This window comes from Poecilia formosa, unplaced genomic scaffold, assembly GCF_000485575.1.
Source record: "Poecilia formosa unplaced genomic scaffold, Poecilia_formosa-5.1.2 Scaffold78, whole genome shotgun sequence".
Classification (NCBI taxonomy): Eukaryota; Metazoa; Chordata; class Actinopteri; order Cyprinodontiformes; family Poeciliidae; genus Poecilia; species Poecilia formosa.
This window is the reverse complement of record NW_006800017.1, coordinates 1,022,529-1,037,632: the sequence shown is the minus strand read 5'-3', so window position 1 is coordinate 1,037,632 and position 15,104 is coordinate 1,022,529. Positions and strand designations below refer to the sequence as shown.

At 39.3% G+C, this 15,104-nt stretch overlaps 1 protein-coding gene across 1 annotated transcript; it reads left to right on the top strand.

Moving 5' to 3' along the window:
• The first annotated feature begins 1,068 nt into the window (after positions 1-1,068).
• On the top strand, positions 1,069-14,936 carry usp36 (ubiquitin specific peptidase 36). Its single transcript, XM_007556336.2, has 20 exons — positions 1,069-1,205; positions 5,824-6,089; positions 6,204-6,425; positions 6,561-6,671; positions 7,955-8,057; positions 8,138-8,205; positions 8,366-8,436; positions 8,528-8,610; positions 8,739-8,850; positions 8,971-9,111; positions 9,203-9,303; positions 9,386-9,524; positions 9,613-9,981; positions 11,283-11,507; positions 11,833-11,957; positions 12,046-12,678; positions 13,028-13,233; positions 13,873-14,061; positions 14,140-14,255; positions 14,476-14,936. Exons 2-20 carry the CDS (start codon positions 5,837-5,839, stop codon positions 14,605-14,607), a joined length of 3,399 nt encoding a protein of 1,132 aa, XP_007556398.1. The 5' UTR covers positions 1,069-1,205; positions 5,824-5,836; the 3' UTR covers positions 14,608-14,936.
• The last annotated feature ends 168 nt before the right edge of the window (positions 14,937-15,104 follow it).

Below are 15,104 nucleotides of genomic sequence, written 5' to 3'. Positions count from 1 at the left end.
TATATTAATGGCTTTTCATTCATCTAGCCTTCCAGACACCAAGTATAATTTGCAGCCGGGTTACGGGTAGGTGAAGTTTGCACTCTATTTCAAGCATCAGGTGCCATCTACACTTCTCACACTCAGCAAAACCTTTGCTATCTGCCTTTTTTTACTTCAACACATGGTTGAAGTAAACATAGCAGGATCTTTTGTTTTCTGATTTGAAAACATAAGTTTAAGTCAGTAACCTTTACTCTCCAAAGAACCATGTTTGCTTTTATTGCTATCCAATAAAATGTGTCAAGAGCCGAAGGAGCAGGTGGGGTCCACATCATTGTTCTGTTGGATAACCAACGATGTTACAGCTTTAGGTCAGAGACAGATGGCTGGACATTCTCTTGATGGATGTTCTTCCAGAGAGTTTAATTTCTGGTTCTGCCATTTACACTATTATGTGGTTCATATACGTCAGAATTTTTTTTTTTTTTTTTACATCGGTTTTCTAATTAGATTGTTCCAAATCATGATTACACAAAAAGTTGTAGAAATCACATGTGTCATGTTAACTGAATGCTGCGTATTTTATATTTAAATCCATGAAATAAATATCTGTTAGGGGTCATGTCTGAGATGCAAATTTCTCTAGTAAAAGTGTATTTCACAAAACATGTTCTCTGTGGGTAGAAGGACAGTAGCTAGCTATATGAAGATATGTAAACATAAGTAGAAGTATATTTTATTCTTAAAATAATGACTTTCAATATTTCTTTAGTGTTTTTTTTTTTTGTACATGATGAGTTACATTTTTGAAGTCTTAAATCTTACTGTTAAGTAGTAATAATTAGATTTTGGACATCTGCAGAGAACAGTTTCCTCCAGTTACTATATGATAATACCGCTTGCCATCAATTCCACACGTTTTTTGCTCTTTTGTCACAGTAAAACTTGTCAAGCATCCATCGCACCGATTGCGTCAATGGTAAACAGCGAGAACTGGAAGTCACGTGTGGCTCTCTGCCGAGCGCCCAACGTCATCTTAAGCGCTGATTGGACAAACATTTTATGTGACGGTACTGTCTGTGTCGTGATAGGTTCCTGATTCTTGTCTGTCAAACCTGACCCCGCCCCCTCATAATGCAGCATGGGCAAAAAATACCAGATTCGGTAGCTTCAGCTGAGAGAGCATACTCCTGTTGAGAAATATTTGGCTGATTAAACCAAAGGTGAGCGAACAAATGCGTGAGTTTATGTAATGCATGTTGTGTGTTTTTAGCGTAGGTCTGGTTGCAAACCTATACTCATGAATGCGGCTGTCAGAGACTGTTAGCAATCTGGACTCCTACATGCTAACCCACATTGCAGCGCTCAGGAAGGCAGGAGGTTGTCGCCACGTTAAGTTAGCTCGATGGCTAAATTTGACTCCGCCAGCAACGTTACGCACTACTGTACAAAACGAGACGGACTTCAGAAGAGAGGCAATATACCGAAAAATAGAGTAGCGTAGTTGTTAACTAAGACATGTCTTCGTGTTTTAAAGCATTCAGGCCAAAAACTGCTGGGAGCGACAGTTAGCAAGCTAGCATGGAAGCTGAAATGACTGCCGCCGAGTGCTGAGTCCAGATGGTTAACACAAGCTGTTCAAGCCTCAGCTATGTATACGCTTCATCAATTTAAATAATTATCTAAATAAATAAACTCTATAAACGACACGTTACTAGAATTAGTAAGCGAAGAGGATTGCTAAGCGAGCTTACTGTGGTGGCTTCTCAGCAGCAGTCATGTAACTTCAGTATTACAGATGAAATGAAAATTAAATGACACCAAACTTATTTAGCGCATATGCCAGATAATTATATGATTTTTATTCTCACCTCTACTGTATTTTTACAGTAGTTGCACGTCAAAACAAATAGATTTATTTTTTACCACCAATGAAATATCTTTCACATGATCCAAAGATCACAAAAAATAGGAAAATATATATATAGATGGATATTAAAATTAAAACAAGGAGCACTTTACGCTCATTAATTTCTGTTAAACACGGGAAATTTCTAAGGTAATAATTTATTCAGCTAAAAGGTATTTTACCATAGAACATTGCATTTTCACCAGATTTTGGTAAATGTAATTTATTATAATTATTATTATTGACTGGGGGTGTTGGGATAATATTAGTAATTTAATGTGATGCTGATGAATGAAATCAAGTTCCATTAACTGATGGTATGGTTGAGATTAGTTGCTTCTTGAGTTACAGTATCCATTAACGTTACAGCATTTTTAAATGTTGCTGAACTCAGTTGCAACTGGTTTACAGAAGGGCCTTTTTGATAATAGGACAGTTTTATTTTTAAAGCAGGGATTGTGTGACTTTGTACAATGACACAATTGTAGCTGAAGAGAATATGATGAGATTTTTACAGTCAGTTGCAACAAAATATTAAAAGAAGTGATAAAACTACAAATAGTAGGCTGGATTGCCCACGGTGTGTGTGAATGGTAGCATAGTTATTTTAACATGATATCTAAATGTGCAAGTGGATTATTTTAAACAGTAAAATCACTTTTCGCAGCGATTATGTTATAATTGAATTCCTCATTTCTTCTGACCCATATGTTAAAATGTTTTGAAAGTCTAAATAAATGATACCCTGATCATGATTAAGACAGCTACAGTGACGTCATGTTCAATACATATTTGGGAAATCTTTTGCCTTTTTAACAGTTAAATAAATGTTAGTCAATCTACTTGCATCTGCTTGTCATTGAGCCAAAATGTCATGTTTTGTTATTCTACATATGTTTTACATTTTTTGATGGAATCTTGACCTTGGATAGGCTAAAAAAAGAAAAAAAAAATCTTCTTAGATCTATTTTATTATTTTTTATATTTTAAGAAGCCATTTTATTCACGTAATAATAAAAATTAAAATAAGTATTTTGTTACTGAGGAATGACAGCCATAAATGTTAAGATTAAATCTCAGCCTTATCTCAGCTGCCCAGTCTGAGCGTAGTAAAACGTGGTTCAATGAGAAACAATGTGAAACGGTATAAAATGAAAATTACATTTCACTTTTACCCTTCAGTCTTCATTGAACACAAATGTTTCTAAAATATGTAATTTTCTGCATCAGCAGTTTTTTTTTTGTTTTTGTTTTTTTAGGTAATAGTGATTGATTTAAAAATTAACTCAAAAGATTTTTGTATAAAAATGAGGGGGTTTGTACTTCCATTCAGATTAAACTAATAGTCATCTTCAGATGATGGCTGGAATGGGGACAGTGTGTGTAAGCACATATTTTTGTGATTGCAAAAACCTGTGTGTTTAATTCTTATACAAAGCCAAACTACATACTTGAATCAGAGTTGTTGCCACTTTGACATGAGTACATTTCATTTTCTATGCATGGTTGTTGCATTTTATTATTATTATTATTATTATTATCATTATTATCATGATCAAGTTTAAACTCGCATATTGACCTAAAACTTTGGTAAAAATGCCAAAATGATAACACTAACTCACCTCTAATGTCGCTATTTTTGTGTAATGTAGTGCGCAATCGATCCCTTATTATGGATGGTAATGATTAAAACATCGATAACCAACAAGCACAAAGAATTGGACAAAAGCCTCATCCAATAAATTAATATATTCAATGTGAGCTGGTATTGAGATAATGAGATATTGAAACTCATTGTAGTGTCAATATATCATAGTTTAAAATGACTGATGCTGTAATTGGTTGTTTAATAGAACATGCATCATGTTCTTCTTCTGAACAATAAAATTAGCCAGTCTGATGGGTTTTCAATCCCCTTGATTGAAGCTAAAGGGTGAGGCTGACGGAGAGCGACGTTGTGATTAAGGGAAAAAGCAGAGATGGGATTAATTGTAACTGATATTGTCTCTGCAACAATCAGCGACGATATTAGGACTGTTTGCTTTCCTAATGTGATCATTGCCTACTGTTGAACGATTATCTTTTTTTTTTTTTCTTTTAAAGACAGCTTAAAGCTCTCACATGTCCAAGGCAAGTTTCTGGTCCATCACTACGTTGACTCTGAGACAAACTACTATGCATTAACACACAAACACACACACACAGTCTTTAAAGATAGCTTAGAATAACAAGTTTACATGATGTAAATGTTGTTGGACTGTGGAGAACGTAAGTGTCCAAATGAAACCCTGTAGGACTTCGACAATCAAACTGGCACCCAATTCCTGTGAGGTACTTGTGCTAACGACGATTACCGCTCTGTCTGGTGTGTAGCTCCAAAAGTCTCTACACTGCCATGATGTATTGAGAGCTGTGTTTTAGTTCACATCAGCTTTCCTGCTTTTTTTTTTGTAATAGTTCCCCACTCTGCAGTTACCTGGGTCCCCACGGGCTCCGTTCCTCTTACTTGTATCAGTATCAGCTGCATGGGAAGGTCAGGCTGTCCTTGTGCATACAGTGGACGATCAGCCCTCCTACTGCTTGATGACGCCACTGCCCACTCTAACGAGCACAATTTCTGTGTCTGTGTGTGCATCATCCGCACAAGGCACTTTTCACTTTGAGAGGTCTTCACCACATTTACGGGATCTCGGTGACACAGTCGAATAAATGAGAAAACAAAGGGTGCCTGGTTTTGTTTATTATAATTATTTTAGTTCTTGTAGTCTGAGAGCCGTAGCTTTAACATGTAGACTTTAAATGATCTTTTTAGTGCAACTATTTTGTTTTTCCTGAATCTGCAGGTGTTTTTCTTTTAAAATTTGAGATGGCAGCAGTGGTTTCTCGTTTTATTTTTATTTTAATTTGCACAAAAAATACTTGCAGCATGAAGCATGATGTTAAAACTTTCGCTTTACATGTTCAAGATAGCGGGTGGAAGCATAAACATAATCTTATATTTATTACATGCATAATACAAACATTTAACAAATAGACCCATATTTAATCAGTAACCCATTAGTGAATAAACAATCATTATTTGTTTCAATTTCACCAAAAATCCAAACTGGCACTAATGACAAACATCAACAATAATTGTATAATAATATTGTATAATACTCATGTTTATATGGTAATTTGAACAGTTTTATGTTGGACATTTTAAAGTTCAATATTCAAATTAATCCTCAGTTTGACTCCACTTAATGATACTCAAAAGATATTTTCCAGTAGTTCTGAATTTGTATATTTTAAACTGTGAATTTCCCCCCAACTGTAAATCCTCTCCTTAGTCTTGAACATTTTTTTTTAACCGTTTATTTTTGGCATTGTGAAGAATGAGAACTGACCGTAGTTTCACTATGTCAAAGAATTTTACAGTGCGTTAGTGATTTTCTAAATATTCGACCTTTATATTCTTGTTGTTCTTTTTTGTAGTGTTGTTAATAGCTTTTGTGTGGTTTTGTAATTATTGCCCCAGATCACTCTTTTTTTTTTTTTTTTTTTTTTTTTAAAGACATTTAAGTACACATAACATTAAAAAAACTAGCGTAGATGTAAGTTGGCAGCCATAGTTTACACCTCGTGAAGAGCTGCAAATGCCCCTTGTTCTTCCTGCCACATGTTTGTAGCATCTGATTTCTGCTCTTACTATAGAGGACAGCTGTCAAGAGACAGCTGGCTCTTCAGATCCGCTCGGCTTATCTCCTATAATAAACACTCCTTCTGCAGGTAGCCACTGAACTAAATCTAAACAGAAGTAGTGAGAGACAAATTTGGCTTCTGTTTCGACAGATTTATTTTTAAGCTCGAGCGAGATGCCTTCAAAAAGTGTTTACCTACTAAAACGATGCCACCTACTCTGATGCGATGCTGCTCTTGTTTCTTTGCAGTAATGTTCCAACGATGCCGATAGTAGACAAACTCAAGGAGGCGTTGAAACCCGGTCGGAAGGAGACGGGCGACGATGGCGACCTCAACAAGCTGCTGGCTTCTTCCGCCAAGAAGGTGCTTTTGCAGAAAATCGAGTTTGAGCCCGCCAGCAAGGGCTTCTCCTACCAGCTGGACAGCCTGAAGAACAAGTACGTGATCCTCAACCCCAGAAGCGAGGGCGCCGCGGGGCAGAAAGCCGCAGAGCCCGCTCAAATAAAGAGGCAAGGTGAGCTTTCAAACGCAGCGGAGGATTCTTTACAGTTTTCCATGTCTCATGTTGTTTTAAGGTAATTGTTCTCAGAGTTCAGCTCTCGTGTCTTGTGTCGTTCTCCTCCATCAGCATCTGAAAATGTGATCAGCAGCCAGGGCGACGGGGTCCCGGCCCCGCAGAAAATGCTCTTTCCTGGCAACAAGCTCAATCTGAAGTGGGAGCGTGTGTACAGGGTGGGAGCTGGTCTTCACAACCTTGGAAACACCTGCTTCCTCAACTCCACCGTTCAGTGTCTCACCTACACCCCGCCGCTCGCCAACTACCTGCTGTCAAAGGAGCACAGTAGGGCCTGTGAGTACCTGTGTCAGTTTGGGCATTGATTAGCTCGAAAAATGTTTTATATTGATACTTTTGCTGACGTTTTCTTAAGCTTTTGTTGCAAACAAACTTGATTTTAAATGTATCTATGTTCTGTTATTGTTTCAGGCCACCAGTCAGGCTTCTGTATGATCTGTGTAATGCAGAACCATATCATCCAAGCCTTCGCCAACACTGGCAACGCCATTAAGCCCGTCTCCTTCATCAGGGACCTGAAAAGTAAGACTCCCCTTGGTAAACTCAGCAGGAGTCTCTCTGAGCAGCTCAGACATGCAGAGTGGAAAGTCTGACATGTGCTGAAACCCATTAGGAACTCCAGCACATTACCGGAGCTTTACATTGATGTGCTGTAGTTTCGCTGCAGCCTTGTGCCCTGCTTCCTCTGCTTTCTCCTTGTGCTGCTGCAACCTTGTCTCTGTCTTCTGCGCCTCCCTCCCTCCCCCTCTTTACCTCCTAACTCCCTCCTTCCCCAATGCCCTTTCTGTCTCCTTGTGACTGCAGGCTTAGAGGAGCTGCTTTAGCACAAAAATGTGCGAGCTACCCGCTACTCCTCCCCTCCACCTGGACTCATACGTAGTTCCATTTATGTTTAGTTGCTGCCTTTAGAAAACTCCAATATGTGGTGAAAATAAATTTATGTCTCACATAGAATTAGCCTTAAAATGTAAATATGTCCCCGTTTTATTAGCTAAAAGCTGGAAAAGCACTCTGTAACTTGAGTTTTGCAGTATCTAATCTCAGTTACAACTCTACTCCCTGCTGATTTCATCCCTTCTCTACTATGAGTGCACAAGCTTGGCCATAAGTGCATTGTCTCTCATTTCCCACTCTGGTGTGACTCAGTTCTCCATCATTGAGTGATGTTATAGTTCTGGGAATGTGGTGATGAACACATTATAAATCTGCCAGCTTAAAGTCTCCCATTTTTCAATTAGGAGACCACAGAAGGACGGAGATCTTGCGGCTACATTAGCGCTAATGCAGGATTTGTTGTGTGGACAAGATGCAAGTCTGTAGGAGCTACTGACATATGTTTATTTAACTTTTTTTTTGTAAGTAAAATCCCTAGTAAGGTTGATGAAACTGATGAAAGTGAATCTTATACATCACCAGTTGCATGGAAGTTCACTTTTAATTTAACAGTATCAGAAACAATCAAAAATAAATATTTTTCGCTTAGTTTTAGAGCATAAAAATAGTTTTGCCTTTTAAAACATTTCGTGTCCTAATGGGACTTTTGTGATTGTCAAAAGTGTGTGCTTTGCTCTGGCACTGTGCTATTTTTCCAAATGTATCTTTCAGCAAAACAGTTACTTCTTGCACAGCCTGCTTTGCTTCCATTTATTCAGTGGCGAGTTACTACATGCAGGGAATCTTTCTTTTTTTTTTTGACTCAACATTGCACACTGAGAAACAGCGATGTTTCCCAGTCTACCTAAATTATTTGTCGTGCTTATTGTTTAAAGAGGCAGAAAAGTAAGAAGCACTTCTGTTTCCCACAGAAATTGCTCGACATTTTCGCTTTGGAAGCCAAGAAGACGCCCATGAGTTCCTGCGCTACACCATTGACGCCATGCAGAAAGCCTGTCTCAATGGATACCCAAAGTACGTATTCTTATTGTTAAAGGTGTCTGGCTCTGAAAGCTGTTGTGTGGTTTACAGTTTGTTCCATTCCTGTTTTGTAGACTCGATAGACAAACTCAAGCCACAACACTGGTTCACCAGATCTTTGGAGGTTACCTCAGGTCAAGAGGTAGTGTTTTCTTCTTTCAGCTTTTATTTTCCACATAATATTTTTTTATTTTTTTATAAATCTTCATTCTTTATCAAATAGTTATCTGGATTTTCTGTGATAAACTGACCCAAAGTAGCTCAAAAATCATTTTCTATTGCATTTGCTTGTTGTCTTTTAGTGAAATGCTCCATCTGCAAAAGTGTCTCAGACACGTACGACCCTTACCTGGACATTGCCGTGGAGATCCGGGTTTGTTGCGTGATTTAATGAGACATTTATTTCCATGTAAATGAAACCGTTCGACGGCGTCACGGTAAATATGTGCGTTTGTATCTCCCAGCAAGCGGCAAACATAGTGCGAGCCCTGGAGCTGTTTGTCAAACCAGACGTTCTGAGTGGAGAGAATGCCTACATGTGTGCCAAGTGAGTGGCATTTATTCAGTCTGATGGCGTGCTTAAAAAAATATATCTTTAGCTTGTGAAGAAATGCTAGGCTTCTGTTCTGAACATTTATTTCTGGAAAGAGATGATGCTAAATGAGTTTTCGTCAGGTGCAAAAAGAAGGTGCCGGCCACCAAGCGCTTCACTGTCCACCGGACATCTAACGTCCTCACCCTCTCTCTGAAGAGGTTTGCCAACTTCAGCGGAGGAAAAATAACAAAGGTTAACATCACTCTTTATTTAATTGATTTTTATTACTCTACTAGTGTAATACTCTTGTACTTATTGAAACTCCTACGTATTGATGGATGGTCTTATTTCTTTAATTTTCTTCCTTTGTAGGACGTTGGTTATCCAGAATTTCTAAACATCCGCCCCTACATGTCTCAGAGCTCAGGCGACCCCGTTATGTACGGTCTATATGCTGTCTTGGTGCATTCTGGGTACAGCTGTCATGCTGGTCACTACTACTGCTACGTCAAGGTAAGCTTAAATATATGTATGTGCCATTCTGCTTTTATATTTAAGGAATTAATGTCTAGTGTAAGTTTAATCCTTCCTTTCCCTCCTCCAGGCGAGCAACGGGCAGTGGTACCAGATGAATGATTCAATGGTTCACTCCAGTAACATCAAAGTGGTTTTGAACCAGCAGGCTTACGTGCTTTTCTACTTGAGGTGAGACAGAGCAGAAACCGATCGAAACAGGTGCTTATACACACACCGGGGGCGGTGTTGAATTATCTCGCAATATCTTAAGGATCCCCGAGTCAAAGAAGAATGCAGACGGTCAGACCACCAAGCAGGGAATGTTGCATTCTGCGAAGAACAGCGCATCGTCCGAGCAGATAAAGAGAGCGAACTTGAACGGGCCGCTCTCTTCCCCACAAGTCGCCAAGGTGTCAAAAACATTTCGCGGCGTTATTGCCATCTGCCTCCTTTAAATTTCAGTGGATTCATTTCCTCTCAACCGACTCTCCTCCTCAGAAACTTGAGCCTGCACAGCTGCGCAAGATCCAGTCTATGGATGGCGGCCTGGGTCTGCCCGTTTCCAGGAACGGCGTGAACTCCCAGCCGCAGCCCAGGCTCTCCAGCTGGACGTCGTCGTCGTCGTCCAACGGCGCGCCAAAGGTGCCGGGCGGACCCACGGTCATAGAGGAGCCTTTCAAGAAGGTGAAGAAGCCCTCTCCTCAGAGCCAGGCGCAGTCCCGCAGCACCACGCCCACGCCTTCCAGCAACGGAGTCACGAGGACAGAGGGGGACAAAAAACAAAGCGGCGAGGGCAGAGGGATGGCAGCATCTACCTCATTCAAGTCTTTGTCGGACTCTTCCTCTGCTGACACGACTGACTCAAAGGTACAATAGCCACTGAAAATGTTGTCATGTTGGGGTAGAGCTTAAGAATATATGAAAATACTGTGAAAGTGATAATATTGGTAAATATTGCCACAATGACATTTTGTCTATAGCATTTTGGACAGTGTTGAGACCCCATCCAGTTGGCTAAATATCACATTAGTATGAACAATGCAAAGTTCAGAACACTTGACATGCATGAGTCAACAATTATCGCCCTCTAAACTATCTATACATTGCTGCAGCTAACTATCATTTGAGTAATTGATTATTTTATTGATTATTTTAATGATTAATTGGATTGGCACATTTCTGTTTTTTTTTTTTGTTTTGTTTTGTTTTTTTTATTTAACTGCTTAAGCCTTTGCATACAATATTAGACGTACGTTGCAAAATGCAAATAAACAAGTAATTAAATAAGAAAATTAACATGTTATTGGCTAAAGTGCCATAACAAAGCATTCCTTTGATCATTTGTAGTTAAGGGTGCTTCTGTAGTTTTTAAAAAAAGAAGCTTATTAATACAGTGTATGTCTAAGGTGCTTAATGGCAGAAATGTTTTTTTTATTTTTATTTTATTTTTTTTTTACAGAACTTGAACAAGGTGAAGCCTAAACCACTTTAGTTTTAGATAGAACATGTTTTCAAAAATATATTTTTTTAATTTTTCTTACTTCTCTGTTTTCTTTCTTAAGCAGTTGGCCTTTTTTATGGTCCAGTTAACAACTAATCGATTACTCGTTTAGTTGATATTACTCTGATAAATGATTAATCTGATTAATCATTTCACTCCTACTCCAAACAGTATTTTTCTATATGAATATTGCAGATACTGACATTGCAAGGACAGATATAAAGATAAAAAGATATAGTGCCAAGGCTCAAACTTTAATGAATTTAATTGGAACAAAAAGTAGTTCATTATTGACAAGTGAAATGGGATGTGGGATTTCTGCTATGTTATAAAAAAGTCCTATCTAATTATCTTAATTATAATTAAATCCAGATTTCTCATATGAGGGCTTTAGGTATGTGCAAAATTATTAATTCCTTGTTTCTCCTTTTAGCTCTTATCTCCATCAAAGAACTTGCAAATATTTTTCCCTTTTTTTGCTTATTCCAGTTGAGAATCTTTCGAAAGACTTAAAAATAGTTCAGACTCTGTCAGTTTGGATTGATAGATATTAATTATTTTTTATTTGTTTTTGTATATAGTAAAATGGATGAAAGGGAACGGTGCAGCAATACTTTTGCGTGACATTAAGGAAAAAGCAAGACTACCCGCATCTTTGTTTTGCCAGGAGTCCGTTGGTCCAAAAAGCGAGCCGATAAGAGAGACGCCCTCCACGCCTCGGAAAGGCTCCAGCAGCTTGGCCTCTCCGGCCCGGAGCGTGGAGCGCTCTCAGAGCACAGAGGAACAGAAGACGGCCAAGTTGAAACCCCCTGCGCTCAACAACATCACATCTGAGGCCACCAGCATCATGTCACCACCGCCTGCCAAGAAACTGGCTCTCTCAGCCAAGAAGGTGAGTCTTCTATGATCCCTGAGCATGATTACAGGCAAATATTCAAGTTTTTTTTTTTTCTATTTTGTGTAATAATTGATTTTGCTTGCTGTATCTGTCTAATCAACCATGTTAGATTTTCTCTTCTTTTTCTTTAGCTCCCCTTTTTTTCTAACCATTTCTAATTCTTCTCTGCCACACCCTTTCTTCCTGGCATTCTTCCCGCCATCTTGTCTCTTCCACACCCGTCTTCCTGATATGATTTTTCTTCCTTTTTTTTTTTTTGTCACATTCATGGCTATTTTTCTTTAGACCACCAAGTTTTTATTTATGTCAATAACTGCAGGCTTACAGTCAGAGTCTGAGCAACATTGATGCTCTGCGCCATTCGCCAAAGCAGCTGCCCACCGACCCTAAACATCAAAATCAACTTAAATCCCCAGCCGTCGCCTCAGCCCATCACACTGACAGGTATGTTAAAATCCGCATTTTTGTTTCAGTTCCCACGTGTCTTGTTCCGGGACTTACATTTGTTCATTATATTTCTTTTTCCCCCCAGAGTTAGTCCATTTAATCCACTTAAAGCCCAGTTATCACCTTTTTCCCACTCGTGTGGACCTCATAAGCAGCCACTTTTCTCCACACTGCAAAAACCAAAAGCCAGCCTTTCTCACAAAACCAATGGCCTTCACAGTCCAAACCCAACGAGCCCCAAGTCTTCCAGCAACCTCGGCCCCGCAGCTCAAGAGCCAGACCTCAACCCTCTGGCTCAAAACGTCAGCCCAAAGAAGAAGAAAAAGAAGAGGAAAAGGCGACACACCGAGGTGGAGGATGATCAAGAGACTTTTCCATCCTCAGCTCCTTCCACACAGTCCAGCCCCTCAGAGTTGGCGCAAAAGAAGAATGGCAAGAAGAAGAGAAAGAAGAAGAAAAAGCGGAAACTCGAAGGGGACGATGGGGAAAAAACTGAAGAGAGGGAGTTCGTCCAGTCACATTTGGACGTTTCGAATCAAGAGGAGGATTGGTGTCGGAGCGGCTTATGGAGCCTCACGCCTCATTCAGATGCAGAGCCGTCAGATCAGAAACCACAGGAAGCTGAATCTGTGAGGAGAAAAAAGAAGAAAAAGAAGAAAACGATTGAACAGGAGGCGTCTCTGCAGGAAATAAACTCCAGATGCCCCACATCAGAAAGGTGGGTGCAAATTTATAAATTTAAATGATCTTTTTATTTATTTATTTATTTATTTATTTATTTATTTTTTAGCATTTCCATATCAAACTGTCAGCTTGATCAGCCACTTTGGCTTCTAGCAAGCTCTAAGCACTTGCTTAAAGCTTTGAGACTTCCAGCAAAGTTTCGTTTTGTGAAACTGATCCCGTGTGATTTATGTTTCATTACTCAGCTCTTCATAAAGTGCTGCACATCAGTTGCTCGTCTTTATAAATGTTTAATTTGCTCTGCCTTACAAACTTGGAGTCGATTCAGACGCATCCCTCCCATCTGCTTTAAGGAATTCCTAAATTCCTGTGTGCTCCAACAGGGATCCGGAGACGAAAACTGCAGACATCTGTCACGATGCAGAAGATTTAATAAAGGTGAACAATAAATTGACTATAAAGAAGAAAAAGAAGAAGCTAAAAGAAGAGCAGCGAGGAGCGAGAAAATGCTCTGAAGATGAGTCAGCAAAAGAACCTGCCTCCAAAAAGTTCTCCACAGAGGACAGAAAAGTTGGCAAAGAAAGCACAGGTGAGCTATTTATGACAGAAGTCCTCAGTTAAGCTTCTCAGTTGCACAACGTAATGATTCATTTTATGCCACATTTTTTATTTCATCATTTAAACAATCAATTTTCCTTAAATAAAAAAGCTTCAGTAATGCACTTATTTTTATATTTACAAGAAAAATAGCCCAAATATTCACAGTGTCAGCTTAAGATGAGACTGAACTGAAAATAAAGATAAATAGGTCTTGGTTCAGACATGAAAGTGATTCCAAAGGGGGGGGAAAAAAAAAACCTGCTTATATCTCACTTTTTTTTTTTTTATTTGAAGTGGCTAAAAAATAATTAATGTGAATAAGAAAGCAACTACACTCATGTGTATCTAAAAATATTAATGTCGACAAATTATTGTTGTTTATTTATCAACTGCTAATTGGAGCTGTAATTACAAATTTAGACGTAGATATATCTGGTTTTGTTTTTTGGTTTTTTTTTACAATTGATTGTGAGTGGATATATTGTGCTGCACCATTTATCCAAAATGTTCAAAGATAATAAACACAGTTGGTTTGGTGACTCAGTATTGCACCAGAAGTCAATAACATGCATTTTACCGGTCAGTGCCTCGTCTGACTTCCCTCTTTCTCTCTGATGATGATGATAAGCCTCGGTGGTCGTGTGGGACAGCCAGGTGAGGGACGGCTACAAACGCAGCAAGGCTCCAGCGGCCGAAGGAAGCACTCCGGCGAACACCTCGAACCACGTCGTTCCTGCGGGCTGGGACGGGAAAAAGAGCAGCGGCGTTGTGGAAGAGCTTCTCAAGAACTCCACAAACAAAGCCTATGGAGCCAACGGTGTGTAAACCCGAAGTCACAGTGTTTGGAAATAAAAATTTGGAACACTTTAACAAGTCGGTGTGTTTTTCGCTCCAGTCCTCGGCTGGGATGGCGAAGTCTCTGCTGTCAGCAGGGATGCGATTGAAGATGTCCGCAGTGCCATGTGTGACACGGTGATTGATGAGTGGGATGAGGACTTTGACAGAGGAAAGGTGAGGAAAGAATTGAGGGAAACCAGTGTTGTGCATTGGCTCTTAAAAGTGCACACACACCCCGCCATGTTTATGATTCTTAAAATAAAAAATAAAAAAATGACCAACATTTTCCATCTTTAATGTGACACATGCACCATATAGTTTAACTGAAAAACAAGTCAGTCTTAGTTGGGTGTTAAGACCTCCTTTTTTTATAATTTTTTTATTAAATGCTCAGGTGAAGAAAGTTAAGAACTACAAAAGAGAGAAGTGGAGGAGCAGCAGCAGCATCTTCCAGAAGATCCAGGACAGGCGAAACAAGTGGTCGGTAACACCCGGAGCGAAACGAGTTTTCGGAGTGCGACGCTGAGGTCTCGCCGACGGGAAAGCTGGACAAGCCACACTGCAAACCAAACGTCTGTTCCTCCTCTTTCTCCTGTTTTCATCTTTGCTGTGCTGAAGACCGTTTCCCCAATTTAGAACAATTTGTGCCATAAGCCATCCCCACTGATGGTCTGACCAGCCCAAAAGTATGAAATATGAAAGTGTTGCCTTTGTTGGCTCATTAACAACATAAAAAAAAATCCTCATATATCTGTGTCACTTTAATTGGTAAGTGTCCATATTCTTTAAGCCTTAGTTGCTGTGTTAAAACTGCTCTGAAATGAAATAAACACCGTATAAATATGAGGAGTTCACACTGTAACACTTTGGCTGTCTTGTGTCCGACTTTGACGCGGTTTCTGCAGGCATAAGGGCTCTCAAGTTTAGACAGTAAAGAAGTGACCTTTGTTTTAACCTTCCTCCTTGATATATTCTAAACCAAATTATTCAGGCATTTAAGTGTTTTAATTTAATTATATATAT